This window comes from Rhinoderma darwinii, chromosome 5 (genome assembly GCF_050947455.1).
Source record: "Rhinoderma darwinii isolate aRhiDar2 chromosome 5, aRhiDar2.hap1, whole genome shotgun sequence".
In the NCBI taxonomy this organism is placed as follows: Eukaryota; Metazoa; Chordata; class Amphibia; order Anura; family Rhinodermatidae; genus Rhinoderma; species Rhinoderma darwinii.
In genome coordinates, this window is record NC_134691.1 from 202378043 (window position 1) to 202396704 (window position 18662).

The 18662-nt window shown below is 43.9% G+C and overlaps 1 protein-coding gene across 1 annotated transcript in view; it reads right to left on the bottom strand.

Annotated features, from left to right (window-relative positions):
- LOC142652831 (collagen alpha-2(VI) chain-like) overlaps positions 1-18662 on the bottom strand; it is a 147552-nt gene that overhangs the window by 126065 nt on the left and 2825 nt on the right. Inside the window, exons 2-6 of the mRNA XM_075828513.1 lie at positions 14802-15391; positions 10553-10573; positions 10023-10088; positions 6422-6475; positions 5103-5147 (exon numbers count right to left, since the gene is read on the bottom strand). Coding sequence (XP_075684628.1) covers positions 5103-5147; positions 6422-6475; positions 10023-10088; positions 10553-10573; positions 14802-15391 — 776 coding nt within the window. The remainder of the gene's footprint in view (positions 1-5102; positions 5148-6421; positions 6476-10022; positions 10089-10552; positions 10574-14801; positions 15392-18662) is intronic.

The window sequence follows — 18662 nt, forward strand, 5'->3', positions numbered from 1 at the left end:
TTACGTCAGGGTAAGAGACCTGTTGAGGAGTATTGTTCTGACTTTAGGAAGTGGTGCGTAGCTTCTCGGTGGAATGACCCTGCCTTAAGATGCCAGTTTAAGTTGGGTCTGTCGAACGCCCTGAAAGACCTGCTAGTTAGCTATCCGTCTTCTGACTCCCTAGACCAGGTTATGGCTTTAGCGGTACGACTTGACCGACGTCTCAGGGAACGACAACTTGAACGTTTTTGTGTTTTCTCCTCTGACTCCCCCATGATGCCTCCCGAGGTTCCGTTGCTTCGTTCTTCCACAGAAGACTCGGAGGTACCTATGCAATTCGGGGCCTCCGTGTCCCCCCAACAACGTAGAGAGTTCCGCAGGAAGAATGGTCTCTGCTTCTATTGTAGAGATGACAAGCATCATGTGAACACCTGTCCTAGGCGTAAGAATAAGCAGCCGGAAAACTTCCGCGCCTAAGTGATCATCGGGGAGGTCACTTGGGCGCAGAGGTATTTCCCGTAAATATGAAACCTAATAAAATCTTGCTTCCCTTTCAGGTCTCTTTTGGTGGTAGGTCTGCTACCGGCAGTGCCTTCGTGGATTCAGGGTCTTCTGCTAATATCATGTCTGTGGAATTTGCTATGTCTCTAGCTATGCCTTTGATTGATTTGCCTAAACCTGTCCCGGTAGTGGGTATCGACTCCACTCCTCTTGCTAATGGTTATTTTACACAGCATACCCCTGATTTTGAACTCCTTGTTGGCTCCATGCATTTGGAGCAGTGCTCTGTACTGTTGATGCAGGGATTATCGTCCAATTTGGTTTTAGGCCTTCCCTGGTTGCAGTTGCATAATCCCACGTTTGACTGGAATACTGGGGATCTTACCAAATGGGGTAATGAATGCTTGACGTCATGTTTTTCTGTTAATTCTATTTCTCTCCCTGAGAAGGTGAACACGCTACCTGAGTTTGTTCAGGACTTCGCTGATGTTTTCGCTAAAGAGGCTTCCGAAGTGTTACCATAGAGAATATGATTGCGCAATTGAATTGGTACCAGGAGCTAAGCTCCCCAAGGGTAGGATATTTAATCTCTCTTGTCCCGAACGTGAAGCCATGAGAGAGTATATTTAGGAATGCCTGGCCAAGGGTTACATTCGCCCCTCTACTTCTCCGGTAGGTGCTGGCTTCTTCTTCGTAGGGAAAAAGGATGGTGGTCTTAGGCCATGCATTGACTACCGTAACTTGAATAAGGTCACTGTAAGGAACCAGTATCCCCTTCCTTTGATTCCTGATCTCTTTAATCAGGTTCAGGGGGCCCAATGGTTCTCTAAGTTTGATCTACGGGGGGCGTATAACCTTGTCCGCTTCAAAGAGGGGGATGAGTGGAAGACTGCGTTTAACACGCCCGAAGGTCATTTCGAATACCTCGTCATGCCCTTTGGGTTGTGTAATGCTCCCGCGGTCTTCCAGAATTTCATAAATGAGATTTTAAGAGATTACCTGGGGGTATTTCTTGTAGTGTACCTTGATGACATACTTGTGTTTTCCAAGGACTGGTCCTCCCACATTGAGCATGTCAGGAAGGTGCTCCAGATCCTTCGGGAAAACAAACTGTTTGCGAAGACCGAAAAATGTGTGTTTGGGGTGCAGGAGATACCATTTTTGGGTCAAATCCTCACTCCTCATGAATTCCGCATGGACCCCGCCAAGGTCCAGGCGGTGGCGGAATGCGTCCAACCTGCCTCCCTGAAGGCGTTACAGTGCTTCCTGGGGTTCTCTAATTATTACAGGAGATTTATTGCTAACTTCTCGGTCATCGCTAAGCCTCTTACGGATCTCACTCGCAAAGGTGCTGATCTCCTCCACTGGCCTCCTGAGGCTGTCCAGGCTTTTGAGGTCCTTAAGAAGTGCTTTATCTCGGCCCCGGTGCTGGTTCAGCCCAACCAAATGGAGCCATTTATCGTGGAGGTTGACGCGTCCGAGGTGGTAATGGGGGCTGTCTTGTCCCAGGGTACCAGGTCCCACACCCAACTCCGTCCCTGTGCCTACTTCTCCAGGAAATTTTCGCCCACTGAGAGTAACTATGATATTAGCAACCGCAAACTCTTAGCCATTAAATGGGCATTTGAAGAGTGGCGCCACTTCCTGGAGGGGGCTAGGCACCAGGTAACGGTCCTTACCGACCACAAGAATCTGGTTTTCCTAGAATCTGCCCGGAGGCTAAACCCGAGGCAAGCTCGATGGACGTTATTTTGTACCAGATTCAACTTTTTGGTTACCTATAGGGCTGGGTCTAATAATATTAAGGCCGATGCACTGTCGCGTAGCTTCATGGCCAGCCCTCCTTCGGAGGAAGATCCTGCTTGTATTTTGCCTCCAGGTATAATCATTTCCTCTATTGATTCTGATTTAGTCTCTGAAATTGCAGCTGGTCAAGGTTCAGCTCCTGGGAACCTTCCTGAGAACAAGCTGTTTGTTCCCCTGCAATTCCGGCTAAGGGTACTTAGGGAAAATCATGACTCCGCACTATCTGGTCATCCAGGCATCCTGGGTACCAAGCACCTCATTGCCAGAAACTATTGGTGGCCTGGGTTGCCTAAAGATGTTAAGGCCTACGTCGCCGCTTGTAAGGTTTGTGCTAGGTCCAAGACTCCCAGGTCCCGACCAGCGGGCTTACTATGTTCTTTGCCCATTCCCCAGAGACCTTGGACCCATATCTCCATGGATTTTATCACCGATTTGCCTCCATCTCAAGGCAAGTCGGTGGTGTGGGTTGTAGTAGACCGCTTCAGTAAGATGTGCCACTTTGTGCCCCTCAAGAAACTACCCAATGCTAAGACGTTAGCTACCTTGTTTGTCAAACACATCCTGCGTCTCCATGGGGTCCCTGTCAATATTGTTTCTGACAGAGGGGTACAATTTGTTTCATTGTTTTGGAGAGCCTTGTGTAAAAAGTTGGAGATTGATTTGTCCTTCTCCTCTGCCTTCCATCCTGAAACTAATGGCCAAACTGAGAGGACTAATCAGTCTCTAGAACAATAGTTAAGGTGTTTTATCTCTGACTGTCAATATGATTGGGTCTCATTCATTCCCCTCGCCGAATTTTCCCTTAATAACCGGGTCAGTAACTCGTCAGGAGTCTCCCCCTTTTTCTGTAATTTTGGGTTTAATCCACGGTTCTCCTCCGTTTCACCTGGTAGTTCCAACAATCCCGAGGTAGAGGTCGTTCATCGGGAACTGTGCACAGTCTGGGCCCAGGTTCAGAAGAACGTAGAGGCGTCCCAGAGCATACAAAAAACTCATAGATAGAAGACGTTCTGCTAACCCCTTGTTTATGGTTGGGGATCTGGTGTGGCTATCGTCTAAGAACTTGCGCCTTAAAGTCCCGTCCAAGAAGTTTGCTCCCCTGTTTATAGGGCCGTACAAGGTCATTGAAGTCCTCAATCCTGTCTCCTTCCGACTGGAGTTGCCCCCATCTTTTCGAGTACACGACGTGTTTCATGCCTCCCTCCTTAAACGCTGCTCCACGTCCTTGGCTCCCTCGAGGAAACCTCCTGTCCCCGTTCTCACCCCTGAGGGGGTAGAATTCGAGGTGGCCAAGATTGTGGACAGCAAGATGTTCCAAGGCTCCCTCCAGTACCTGGTCCATTGGAGAGGATACGGGCCTGAGGAGAGGACTTGGGTACCCGCCCGGGATGTTCACGCTGGGGTATTGGTCAGGAGGTTCCACCTTCGTTTCCCCAATAAACCAGGTCCACCTAGAAAGGGTCCGGTGGCCCCTCATAAGAGGGGGGGTACTGTAAAGGATCTGCCAGGCACAGCTTCTGTGTCTACGCCCATAGGTAATCAGTCTGCACCTGCTTCTATATCTGTGAGACTGACTCCATCTTCCACCACTCAGGATGGAAGCTTAGGAGTGGGAGAGCCTATCACAGCCTGGCCAGACGGAGCTAGCTCCCGCCCTCTGTCTATTTATACCTGCCTTTCCTGTTCCTCCATGCTTGTGATTCTTCTCGTTTGGTTTCCTGGCCCTGCTGCAGCTTCTTGATCTATTTGACCCTGCTTCATATTGACCCTGGCTTATTGACTACTCTCCTGCTCTGCGTTTGGTACTTCGTACACTCCTGGTTTGACTCGGCTTGTTCACTACTCTCCTGCTCTGCGTTTGGTACCTCGTACACTCCTGGTTTGACTCGGCTCGTTCACCACTCTTTTTGCTCACGGTGTTGCCGTGGGCAACTGACCCATTTCCCTTGCTTCTGTGTACCCTTGTCTATTTGTCTGTCGTGCACTTATTTAGCGTAGGGACCGTCGCCCAGTTGTATCCCGTCGCCTAGGGCGGGTCGTTGCAAGTAGGCAGGGACTGAGTGGCGGGTAGATTAGGGCTCACTTGTCTGTTTCCCTACCCCCATCATTACACATTATCCTGCTTTTCCCATATACAGATCGCTGATTAAAGTGATCTAATGAAACAGCTTATTAGATCACTCTTGTCAGTGATCTGTATGCAGTGACATGCAGAGAAGATGCAGATCGAATGCCCCAAACCTTCTCTTAATAGGGACTCCCTGTGACATCATTATTGAGATCACAGGATTCTCTAGCAACAGCCCACATGCAGAAGTGTTAGTTTCTGCACTTGGGAACACAGAACTCAATAGTAGAGCTGTGTTCAGGACCTTTAGGGACAGGGAACTGATTAATTTAGTTCCCTGTCACAGTACAAGATCGGGCTGTCAGTGTGACAGACAATCCTGCTGATTGCACTGCGTGCAAGTGTGCGTAGTGCCATCAGAGACAGTATGTATATTGATGAACTGCTGGAACAGGTACCATGCCATTAGCCCGTTAATTTACGTGGAGCAGACGAGAAGGGGTTTAAGGGATTATGACTTAAATTCTTGAAAGGAGAGTTTACATATACATATTTGTTTTAAAAGTGTGCGTGTGAAGGAGACCTAAAACAGTTTCAATAAATTAAGCCCATTTATAATCTGTGCTAATTTGGTTACGTGTATATGCATTCATAAAGGTTGGTCAAAAACAAGAGCAAAAATAATCCAACAAAGAGAATATTCCTGCTTTTTTTTTATAATGATATGGAACTGAAGATGGAAACTTACCTTCGGACCAGGAAATCCAATTGGACCTTCAATACCCAAATCACCCTGCAAAAAAAAGTTTTTAAAACTCAACACACCAAACATTTATTGAAAAATCGTAAACTCCAGCAATATAGAGAAGTAGAAGTTTTATCAAAATTTTATATTCATATATTTCAGTTTCTTACTAATTTCTATGATTTGTTTAGGGTAGTATGACAGCCAATGTTACTTTTTATTTAAAATGTTGCCATTTTTTTTTTAAACGCTTTTTTCCCCAAAAGAAGCCAAATGCAGCAAATAATAGATAGAAATGATGACTTACCATAAAGCAATTGCAAATATATTGTACACAGGATATTAGGGCTATATGAGGAACTGAGTGTGAGGGAAACAATAATTCTATGAGAAGTGTTTCTTCCCTTAACATGTCTTTAAACCCAACATATCTCGAGATGTATAGTGCAAATTGTTAAACAAAGTTAAAAAAAACAGTATATCTCCGACGGATCCCTCCTATGGACGCCATCTGTCAGCCAATAATTGCCTTAAAACTCCCATGTTTAAAAAATGTATACGTTTTTACTGGGTGTCTGTGACATGACATCGATCGGCCGTACATCACACTATAGACATCCATGTTAAAAAATGGATACATTTAACGTATATGTTTTTTTTTTTACTGAATGGCTGTGATAGAAGCCTCTAACGGATGCCATCAGCAATCCGTTGCCCATAGACTCCTATGTTAAAAATTGTATACGTTTAATATATATATATTTTTTTAATGTGGATGTCACAACATTGTATTGAATTGCCATTGTGACAAATTGTGTAACTTTAGACAATTCAAGAAAAGTTAAGGATGGATCTGATGGAGCATGCTGCAATTTAGATTTGCAGAGTTTATAAAAGTCTCTGTATATTACAGTATTTTGATACAGTGTATATTATTAACTCAATACCAGATACGAAATTAGGAACAAGCAAGATGAAATTCTTAGAACTAGAAATTATTCACACCAGACAGCAAATAAACATACAGCCATAGGTATAGGTATGAACACTAAACTGATCTATATCAACGATCGTTTGCACTAAAGAATATTTACTTATAAACGTAATCCGCATCCATGTAGAAATAAAGCATATGTGGCGATTTAGTTATTTTTTTAAATGAAATAATAAATGACAACATTGGTGTCCATCATGTTGCACAATCTGTACCACCTTGAGAACGGAAAAATGCATTGAGGGTTACTGAATGTGAAAAAGGATCATAAGCCATGGCACACAAAGGGTTAAAAAAAACCTTCATAAAGCTCTAATAGTATCTTTACCTGTGATCCTGGTAGTCCTGGGTCTCCAGGTGGTCCAACGCTTCCTTTTGCACCCTGAAATATAAAAGAGAATTGTAGAATATTGCAGATATTTGACTCTTGATGTATGAAATAATGATTTATGAAGTCATCATGGAGCTCGAGCCAAGGAAAAAGAGCTTTAACAACTAAAATGTTATGATAATAAAACAAAGAGGTATATATAACAAATTAACTATGTTAATAGCCCCTTCACAACTTCAATAATGACATATTTCCCACAAAGAACTTTCAGCTTGCTGCTCAGCCCTATTCAAGTCCACACGGGGCCGATACGCTGTGTAAAAGCACGCAGTGTAGCCGCACTGTGCGCCGCAGAGAATTCCGGGTGAAAAAACCGCACCAAACTGGTGTCGTTTTTCGCCCGGAATGTTCACTGCGGAAAAATGCAGCATTTAGCCGGCCTGATAGCAAGCCGTCCTCCTGGGATGACGTTTCATCTCAGTAGACCAGTGCAGCGGTGGTCACATGGGATGAAACGTCATCCCAAGAGACTGACCTTCTGACGTCATCCAGGCTGGCCTCCTGGGATGACGTTTCATCCATGTGGCCTGTAATTGGCTGCAGCGGTTACATGAAATGAAACGTCACCGCAGGAGGAAGAAACACAGATTTCTGGGTAAGATTAATTTTTTCCTTAGTTGCGTTTTTTGCAGCGGAATCGCTGCGAATCCGCCACAAAACTGCTATTTGTTGCGGGTATAACCTCCACATTAAATTCAATGGGGAAAACATGCAGCAAATATTCAGCGTTTACGCAAATACTATTGACATGCAGTGGAATAAAATTCTGCACGCAGGTCAATTTCTGAGCATTTTTTTCGCTCAGTATTTACGCAGCGTGTGGATGAGTTTTGTTCTATCTCATCCACTTTGCTGCTACTGTATTTGATGCTGATTTTCTGCAACGAATTCCGTTATGGAAAATCCGCAGTATTTCTACAACGTGTGAACTGACCCTTAGTGTGAAACTATCGGATTCATATGCAATTCGAAAGACAAAACCTCAGTATGCCTCTGTATGACATTGGAGGCACAAGAAGGCATGGTAGAGCTCCATAATATCTATTAATGCCCAGAGTACAGAGCCAATATATAGCCGTGTTCATGAGGCATAAGGCAAACTGGATTATATCCTTAGGGTTTGTCCACACACAATGGAATTGTTGTAGAAAATTTCTGCAGCAATTCCGTTGAAAGTTGCAGACTTTCCACTGCGGCAAAAACGCACCATTTCCTGTGTTTTTTACTGCAGAAAATGGTGTGTATTTTGCTGCGTTTTTCACAATGTTGGGAAATGGTGACATCACCTCTGAAAAACGCAGCAATTCAGTCCACTTTCCGCAGCAGGAATTGACATGCTGCGTTACGAAAAATACGCAACACAGGTCAATTTCTGGTCGGAATTTTTACGCAGCGTGTGGATGAGATTTGTTAAATCTCATCCACTATGCTGCTACCGTATTCTGCTGCGTATTCTCCAGCCGCAATTCCGGACGGAAAAAAACGCAGCAATTCCGCTGCGTGTGGACGAGCCCTTAATCTTCTATTCCAACTTTTATTGATAACTGAAATGAAATATTTTAAAAGGTTCCTTAAGTTTTTTCCTAATGGCTGCAAATGGCATGAACTAACAAAACAAGTAGTACTCACCTATCCTTTCCCTTGCAAACCAGCGCTGATGCTCCGGTGGCACTCCCGGTGATTGTTTACATGCATGCCGCATGTGACCACTGCAGCCAATCAGAGGGCTCAGCGGTCATGTGTTGTACACTATATGGACAAAAGTATTGGGACACACCTCTTAATCATCGAATTCGGATGTTTCATTCAGTTCCATTGCCACAGGTGTATAAAATCAAGCACCTAGCCAAGCAGTCAAACATTTGTGAAAGAATGGGTCGTTCTAAAGAGATCACTGAATTCCAGTGTGGTAATGTGGATGCCACCGTTGTAACAAGTCAGTTCGTAAAATGCCTTCCCTCCTAAATATTCCACGATCGACTGTGAGAGGTATTATTACAAAGTGGAAGCGTTTAGAACCACAGCAACTCAGACATGAAGTGGCAGACCACGTAAAGTTACAGAGCTGGTTTTGCTGAGTACTAAGGCGTATAGTGCATAAAAGTCGCCATTGCTCTGCTGACTCAAGAACTACAGAGTTCCAAACATGTTGTAACGTCCGTGGTCGCTGACCACAAACTCCTTCCATCTGCTCGATGCCCTACTCTCCGGAGATGTCTGCACATGCGGCCGTCCTGTGCCACTGTGACCACTAGGGTGCGCTCATGAGCTCAGTCCAGCCTTAAGGAGCCAGAGCGCACACATGTGTGAGTTAAGTGCCAAATTAGCCCATGATCACCCTGGACTATAAGAAGTCTCAGCCCCTTCCTGCCTTGCTTAAGCTTTGTTGTCGTTACCCAAGTTTGTCTCTGAAAATGGTCTCCTAGTGTCTTCCAGTTCCCAGTGTTTCCCGTTACTGCTACCTGTATCCTGTGCTATCCTGGTCAAGTGCCGTATGGAGTTGGAGTTGTACTGTTCCGTATACCATGCGTGTCCTGTTACACCACGCTTGCTGTCCGCCTGCTGCCAAAGTCTCTTCCGATCCTACCTTGCTACTGTCCGAAGCTACCTCAGGTACGCCTATATGAACTATAGACTTTGACCTGTGTCCTGTTGGCCAGCTGCCAGACTGTTAAGGCGGTACGGTCCAGTGGGTCCACGTACCTAACGTGACACATGTGCACCTGGAACTTTATGGCATGGGCTTTCATGTCCAAGCAGCTGCATGCAAGTCTTACATTACCAAGCACAATGCCAAGCATTGGATGGAGTGGTGTAAAGTACGTTGCCCCTATTTGGCAGTCTGATGGATGACTCTGGGTTTGGTGAATGCCAGGAGAACATTACCTGCCTTACTGCATTGTGCCAATTGTAAAGTATGGTGTATGAGGAATCATGGGGTGGTTTTTCAGGGGGTTGGCCGAGACCCCTTAGTTCCAGTGACAGAAATCTTAATGCTTCAGCATACCAAGACATTTTAGACAATTGTATGCTTCCAACTTTGTGGGAACAGTTTGGAGAAGGTCCTTTTCTGTTCCAGAGCAAGGTCTATAAAGCCATGGTTGGGTGATTTTTGTGTGGAAGAACTTGCCCGCACAGAGCCCTGACCTTAACCATATCATACACCTTTGGGGTGAACTAGAACGGCGATTGCAAGCCAGGCCCTCTCCTCCAACATCAGTGTCTGACCTCGCAATTGCTCTTCTTGTAGAAAGCCATCCCAGAAGGCTGGAAGCTGTTTTAGCTGTAATGGGGGGATCCTGCTCCACAATAATCCCTATGGATTTAGAATGGAATGTTATAAATGCTCCTGTAGGTGTAATGTGTAGTCTTGTCCATATAGTGTATTTCTAACATAATGCAGACATTAGGAAAAAAATTCAGGAACCTAGATAACCCATTTAAGTACTTCGGTATACCTCAACAATTCTCATATTGTAAAAGAATATAGTTTTCTTTTTTTTTTTTTTTTAATCTGTAGCTTAAAATGCTGACATACCTTTAAGCCTTTCAGCCCTTTTGGTCCGGCAGCTCCATTTGTTGCTAAACATAAAGATCCCTCACACTGTAATAACAGAGCAGTTCAGCATTACACTATTAGAATCATAATTATCAGAAAATGAGATTGCAATAGGATCCGATACTTGACCATCTTAACTACTGCTGCATCCGTCAACTGCGTTTTAAGACGTTTGTATCATAGGAATCAGCAAATTAATTGAAAAGACAAACAACATATTGTCTCAGGTTCTTTGTAGTGCCCCAGTTATTAAAGGGGGTTTAAATAATGCAGCATTGAATCAGGGGCGGGCATACCATATGTGAACCTGTGCAGTTGGGGCCGACTACTACTTTTTAAAGCAGCTTTATGTTGTCTATTAGCACTGAGCTGATGACAATGGCTCACAATTATTTGAGGGTTGGTAGAGACATAAGGAGGGGTGATCAGTGTTGAGCAATTGGTAAGGGGTCTGAATATTGTTCTTGCACGAGGTCCTCACTGTGTGGTTTCGAAAATTCTGTATTTACCTCTGATTCAGCTTCTTTCACCTGTAAAGATAAATCACATGCAAGTTAATTGTTTCATAAGCTTAAAATTATTAAAGATTAATCTCTTGGATTTAAGAAAACGAAATGCACCCTTTTGACCGATGACTATCTGGTAGTATTTGTTTATTGGGAGCCTGATGTCTTTTTGCTACATCCTGTATTATTAAAAATGTTCACAATGGCACAATGAATTTGTCTCTGCATCCCATTCTCTTTTTCAATTTGTTCCATTTAGAATCTGGTTTTGCAATTTGCGGTTCACATTGCTTGCGACATGTTGTACCATATTCCCCTAACAAACGCACTTTAGTGCTTCGAGGGGGAGAATACAATCCAAAATATGGCATCTTGATTGAGCATGCTTTTTCCACATAAAGATAACACTGAGTTGTATTGTACTGTAAATTGCTGCAGATTTGCGATGGAGAATCTGCACCGCAAATACACAACAAATCTGCAACATCTAAACAAGCCCTTAGGCCTTATTCACACAGTCCAGATTTACATGTATTTTTTTAAGCCAAAACCGGAAACAGTACCTAAACAAAATAAAAATATGTAAATGAAGGACTTAGAGGTCTGCTCTCCAGGAACCAACTCTGATTTTGGCTTAAAAAATGCATGTAACCTTGACTGTTACCTTACGACGTACTTTGATCCAACCTTTTATATATATATATATATATATATATATATATATATATATATACTACCGTTCAAAAGTTTGGGGTCACTTAGAAATGTCCTTATTTTTGAAAGAAAAGCACAGTTTTTTTCAATGAAGATAACATTAAATTAATCAGAAACACACTCTATACATTGTTAATGTGCTAAATGACTATTCTAGCTGCAAACGTCTGGTTTTTAATGCAATATCTATATAGGTGTATAGAGGCCCATTTCCAGCAACCATCACTCCAGTGTTCTAATGGTACATTGTGTTTGCTAACTGTGTTAGAAGGCTAATGGATGATTAGAAAACACATGAAAACCCTTGTGCAATTATGTTAGCACCGCTGTAAACAGCCATATCTGAGACTGGCTAATAAAAGGTAAAGATTAATATGGGCAAAATCACACAGACATTGGACAGAGGAAGATTGGAAAAAAGTGTTATGGACAGACGAATCGAAGTTTGAGGTGTTTGGATCACACAGAAGAACATTTGTGAGATGCAGAACAACTGAAAAGATGCTGGAAGAGTGCCTGACACCATCTGTCAAGCATGGTGGAGGTCATGTGATGGTCTGGGGTTGCTTTGGTGCTGGTGAAGTGGGAGATTTGTACAAGGTAAAAGGGATTTTGAATAAGGAAGGCTATCACTCCATTTTGCAACGCCATGCCATACCCTGTGGACAGCGCTTGATTGGAGCCAATTTCATCCTACAACAGGATAATGACCCAAAGCACACCTCCAAATGATGCAAGAACTATTTAGGGAAGAAGCAGGCAGCTGGTATTCTATCTGTAATGGAGTGGCCAGCGCAGTCACCATATCTCAACCCCATAGAGCTGTTGTGGGAGCAGCTTGACCGTATGGTACGCAAGAAGTGCCCATCAAGCCAATCCAACTTGTGGGAGGGGCTTCTGGAAGCATGGGGTGAAATTTCTCCCGATTACCTCAGCAAATTAACTGCTAGAATGCCAAAGGTCGGCAGTGCTGTAATTGCTGCAAATTGAGCATTCTTTGACGAAAGCAAAGTTTGAAGGAGAAAATTATTATTTCAAATAAAAATCATTATTTCTAACCTTGTCAATGTCGTGACTATATTTTCCAGTCATTTTGCAACTCATTTGATAAATATAAGTGTGAGTTTTCATGGAAAAACACAAAATTGTCCGGGTGACCAGAAACTTTTGAACGCTAGTATATATATATATATATATATATATATATATATATATATATATATATATATATAATGCAGGTAACATCTGCAGTAAATCTGAACTGTGTGAACATGGCCTAGGGCCGGGATCACACACACATTTTTTATGTACGTTTTTCTGGCAGTTCTTGGTTCAATTTTTTTTAGCTAAACACAAGAGTGGACACAAAAAAAAACACCATCAGTTTTTTCTTTATACCTTTCCTTCCTTTTAGCTCCAATTCCGGCCTGGCCTTAGGCCGGGTTCCAGCGGGTCAGATACGCTGCGTAAAAACTACACAGTGTATCTGACCTTGAACCCGCAGCGCATTCCGTCCGTAAAACCGCATGATTTTAGGGTGGGTTTTTCAGCCGGAATTTCAGCTGCGTAGAAATAAAATAATAAAACATCCATACATACTTACGCCGTTGTCATGGTGACGCGTCCCTCCATGCCTGTCTGGTCCAGACTCCCTGGATGACGCTACAGTCCATGTGACCTCTGCAGCCTGTGATTGGCTGCAGCGGTCATATGCGATGAAACGTCATCCCAGGAGGATGGACTGCAGGAAGAAGGAGGGCGTTCTGGGTAAGTATGTGGTTTTTTTTCGGACTTGCGATTTTTGCAGTGTGATCGCTGCGATTACGCCGCAAAAGTTGCAACACTTGATTTTCTGTTGCAGGTTTTGCATTTCCATTAAATTCAATGTGGAAAACCCGCAACAGAAAATCAACAAAAACGCATCATAAATTGAAATGCTGCAGAGTTAAATTCCACACTGCAGGTAAAATTATTAACCTTTACACTGCGGTTTTTTTCCCCGCAGTGTGGGCATGAGATTTACTAAATCTCAACCACTGTGCTGCTACTGTAAATGCTTTGGAATTTCCGCACACATTTCCTGTCACGATCCGTGGGTATATGGACACACTATGCCGCACCGCCGTAGCGGAGTAGCAGCTGGCCAAACAACAGTCCTAGTACAATAGTACCTTTAATAGTCCAGACAGTAATGGAGGCTCAGCACAGATGAACTTGTAGACACCAGATGTGGTTTATATCAGCAGGCGTGACCGGTGGCACAACACGACTCCAACAGGTTAAGGCACAGGAACAGAAATAGCACGGGATACAGGATACAGGTAGCAGGGCACGGGAACACCGGGAACGGGATAACAGTAAGGGACCATTTGCTAAGACTAACATGGGTAAACACAACAATGCTCAGGCAATGAGTGATAGAGCAGAGCCCTTTTTTTTAGTCCAGGGTGATCATGGGATAATTATAGATCTTACTCATGTGTGTGCACTGGCCCTTTAAGGCCGATGCGAGCGCACGCGCACCCTACGGGAACCAGTGCATCGATGCAGAAATGAGTGCCGACGTCTCTCAAGAGGGAGATGCCACCAGGCACTCACTCGTCCATGGCCGCATCCGTCGGGGGGCAGGTAAGAACGACGATCCGCGGCTGTGGACGTTACAATTCCATTGCGGAAATTCCGCAGAGTTTACGCTACGTGGGAACCCGGCCTAAACACAGTATTGATACAATTTCTGGATTTGTTTTATGAGCCAAAGCTAGCATTAGAACCAAAAAGGAGGTAAACTCTGATGACTGATGCATCTCCTTTCTCTTCTGTCCACTGCTGTATTTGGCTAAAAAAGAAAGGGAGCCAAAAACTGTACCTAAGACTGCATCAAAACTGCATGTGTGATCCTGGCATAACAGAACCCCACAATAGCCACATGCATATTATAGTACTTCTGTCTTCCTATGTGACAGATTTGGGCTCCTACATGCTCCAGAGCTATTGACAAGTTCAGCTACTGCAATGTGTAATTTGATCTATGTCTGCTTAAAGCGACCCTCCAGTCCAAAAAATTAATTTGACTATACATTGGAAATGCATAGTCAACTTACCTGCTGCCCCTATCTTCAAGGACCTGGCCTCTGTTCAGTTTTCCGCTCATTGAAGTAGTCCGCTGCAGTCTAAGACTTTGCTATCGAGAGCTTCTTTAAAAGTCTGATACAAGCCTCCTCCACTGCCGTCTGATGGACGAGCGCTGATGACATTGGCCCCTGAGTTGGTGCTGTGCCTGGCCAAGCCAACGTCATCCGTACTTCGGGGGTAGTGGAGGAGATGGGGGCTTGTCTCAGACTTCCAAAGAAGCTCTTCATAGCGAAGTATGAGAGTACAGCTGCCATCTAGGAGAGTGGAAAACAGGGGACCGGAAGGCAGGAACAGAGCCTACAGGTAAGTTGACTATAAATTTCCAATGAATAGTCAAATTTTTTTGGCTGTAGCGTTGCTTTAAATACACCTCTGAAAAATAAGACGTAAATGTTACTATTCTTACCATTATATCAATCATCCTACTAATTTTTCTGTTTCTATCTTTGCTTATATTAGCTAGGTAACTATCCCTGTATATTTCTGCAGGATAGCTGGCAATTGTGAGAATTTCACTCTCTACCGGGTTCTGGTTTATGGCCACCACAAATATTTTGACACCCGCCGTCTTCAGTGCTTCAGAGGCTTCAAATATTCCACCACAGGAATTTCCAGTGCTATGACCATCTGATAGTACAATGGCAAATGTAATACCCCTGCTTGCCCCAGATTCGTTCTGGATAGCTTCAGTTGCTGCTTTCACAGCACAATCCACAATTGAGCCTCTACCCATATACTTGAGTTTGTTAGCTGCTGCAATGAAAGCAGATGCTTCGTCCGTAAAGTTGCTGATTGGTTTTACAATATTGGAGAATTGAAGTGCTCCATATTTCCACTGTATATGGCTGCCACACTTTTTTAGTGCTTGGGAATTTGTAGTGAAGATCCTGATAAAATCTTTCATTTCATTTATAAGATTTCCAGATGAATATTTTAAATCCACACTCTTAGATGTATCAATGGAAAAATGCACATTTATGCCACACGGCAGGTTACCTGAAATAAATGAATAGTTCTGTGTTAACAATGAGATATGCTTCATGTTAATCAAGCATGGACAGATTTTCTAACCTGTAACACCTCACCTGATGCTTTCCATGTGCGCTATGTGGCTCTATGTGGGCACAGTTAATCTCTAATTGGGCAAATTATGGGACTCCCTTGTCACTATCTGTCAGCATGTGGGTAAAATATGGCTGTATTTGAGATGTCATAATGTTATGGCTATGTGGGCACAATATAGAGAAAAGTTTAACTCTATGTGGGCAAAACATGGCACTATGTGGGTGCTGTTTGGCTTGATGAGAGACTCTTTATGCACACTTCAGTTTTTTCCTTCAGGGTGCTATCCGTTTTTGTCACTGATGGCACCCTGAACCCATTCATTTCAATCGCCCCATGCCCACTTCAGTTATTTAAACGGATCCGTTGTTCCGTTCCGTGCAAAGTAGAGCATGTCCTACTTTGCTCAGTGATTCAGTGACCGTGTGGCCCATAGAAGTCAATGGGTCAGTGAAAAAAACGGATGACACACGGCAGGCTTCCGTGTGCCGTCCGTTTTTGACGGATCCGTTTTCATAGCAACGGCTGGGTGAGCAAAAGTTCACAGACTCACAGACTACAGTAAACATTCATTCCTGAAGATAGGCTCATATTTTCACTCCAAAACACCCAAAAAACCAAAGTAAGCCAAGCAGAGTCATCTCAAACTGTTCTCTATGCTCTGAAAGCTACAGAAAACAGCACCAAAAACTTCTTGTAAACTTTCTATGGGTGTTTCCTGGGACATGTGACAGGTTCAAATGAAGTTCACATCCGTTTTTTAAACGGAAGCCAAACGGAAGCAAAACGTCCGTGTAAAACGGAAACACGGAACGGAAACGGAGTGCACACGGAAACAAAAACGGTCACACGGATCCGTCAAAAACGGCCGAGAAAACAGTGATGGAAGTGTGCATGAGGCCTTAGTAAAAGCCCTCATCACACCATGGTTACTAACATGCTTTACCTTTGACTTTCTAGGGTATTTTTACACCGTGCAAAAAAAAAAAGAAAAACTGAAGGTTGTAAAAACCTGCAGTAAGGCCTCATGCACACGACCGTAAAAACTCCCGTTATTACGGGTCGTAATTACGACCCGTAATAACGGGCTCATAGACTTCTATTGGCGACGGGTGCCTTCCCGTTTTCTCACGGGAAGGTGCCCGTGCCGTTGAAAAAGATAGAACATGTCCTATTTCAGGCCGTAATAACGGCACGGACAGTCCATAGAAGTCTATGGAGCTCTCGTAATGACGGGTGGCTACATGTGTGCACCCGTCATTACGGCAGCGTTGCTAAGCGACGTCAGTAAATAGTCACTGTCCAGGGAGCTGAAAGAGTTAACTGATCGGCAGTAACTCTTTCAGCACCCTGGACAGTGACTACCGATCAGTATAAACCTGTAAAAAATAAAAATAAAAGACGTTCATACGTACCGAGAACTTCCTGCTTCCTCCAGTCCGGTCTCCCGCCCGTTGCCTTGGTGACGCGTCCCTCTCGACATCCGGCCCGACGTCCTGGATGACGTTTCAGGCCATGTGACCGCTGCAGCCAATCACAGGTCAATCACAGGCTGCAGCGGTCACATGGACTGCCGCGTCATCCAGGGATGTCGGGCTGGATGTGAAGAGAGGGACGCGTCACCAAGACAACGGCCGGGTAAGTATGAATTTCTTTAACTTTTATTACTGAAAGGGCTGTCCCTTCTCTCTATCCTGCACTGATAGAGAGAAGGGGCTGCCGATTAATGCAGTGCTATTTTGCAGCCAAAAACGTGCCCGTAAATACGGGTGGAATACGGGTGACACCGGACCCATATTTACGGGCACGGGTTCGTAAATACTGGTGCAAAACGGGTGGAATACGTGTGACACCGGACCCGTATTTACGCCAGTATTTACGGGTGGGAAAAAATACGGTCGTGTGCATGAGGTCTAAATCTGTAAATATTAGTCCACGTGCATGCAATGCTTTTTATGTGCGGATTTTGCCACGCAGATCTTCCTGCTGTACCAGCAAAGTAAATAAGTTGTCAAGTAATCTCATCTACACTTTGCATAATTTTTCTGCATGTAAATTGACCTGCGCTGCAGCATGTCTATTTATCTTGCATTCCCATATCTGACAAGTTTATAAAAAAAAAGGCATTAAAATCCACTGCAGATAATCCACTGCACTGTTTCCGCATCGAAATGTAAAATCTGAATCTAAAGACGCATGAAAAAAAACAACTATAGTGAGTACGGATTTTACCTGTGGAATTACCTGTGTTTATTTACATATTCGGTTTTCCGCATCAAATTACGCGATGTATGCATGTAGCCTTAGGCTGGATTCACATCTGCCATAATTTTTCAGTTTTCCTGCTACGCCATAGGGACAGTTAATATAGGGCAAACAGAGGCACCCGATCCACCGCAAGACGGACACCAACGACGACCTATGAAACCCCTCTGATTTTGATGAGTTGCATCGGGTCCACGTCATGGTGTCCGTCATTTTGCCGAAAAAAAATAATGCGGCATGATGCGCTATTTCTTCCAGCATTTTTGATCGGCTCTGCAATAGAGGTTCATAACGGAGCCTCGAATACAGATTTGAACAAAGCCTTAGGCCCTGTTGACACCTGTGTCAGGGCATTCCATTTTTCTGGTCCATTAGAGGAGAAGAACAAGGGAATGCCGGACACACGAACACCACCGGCGGTCGATGGAGCCCATTGAATTTAATGGGTTCCGTCGGAGTGTCCGTCGTTTTACCAGAAACAATAGCGAAGCACTGCGCTATTGCTTTCAGCAATTTTTGCCGGTTCTGCTATGGAAGCCCCTAACAGTGCCTCCAACGCAGATGTTAACAGTCCCGTAATTGTATTAAAGGCTATAAACACCTTTGAGGGCATTTTTTTTATTTTTTATATATATAGATTAGTCAGTGTGTTTAGTGTAACTTTGTAATTTGTATTTATTAAAAAATCGTTTTACTTTTGGAGATACAGCTGTTCTGTATTCTCTATACAGAGCAGCTGTATCTCTTGTTTTACACTGAATCTGTCAGTCCCGCAGAACTGACGGATTCGGTGTCTTTGGGTCCACGCAGGATCCACCTGTAATTGATCACATCTAAGTCATGACGCGCAGGACCCGTCGACACTGAATCCATCAGGTCCGCGTGACTAACGGATTCAGTGTAAAACTAATGACACAGCTGCTCTGAATAGAGAAGACAG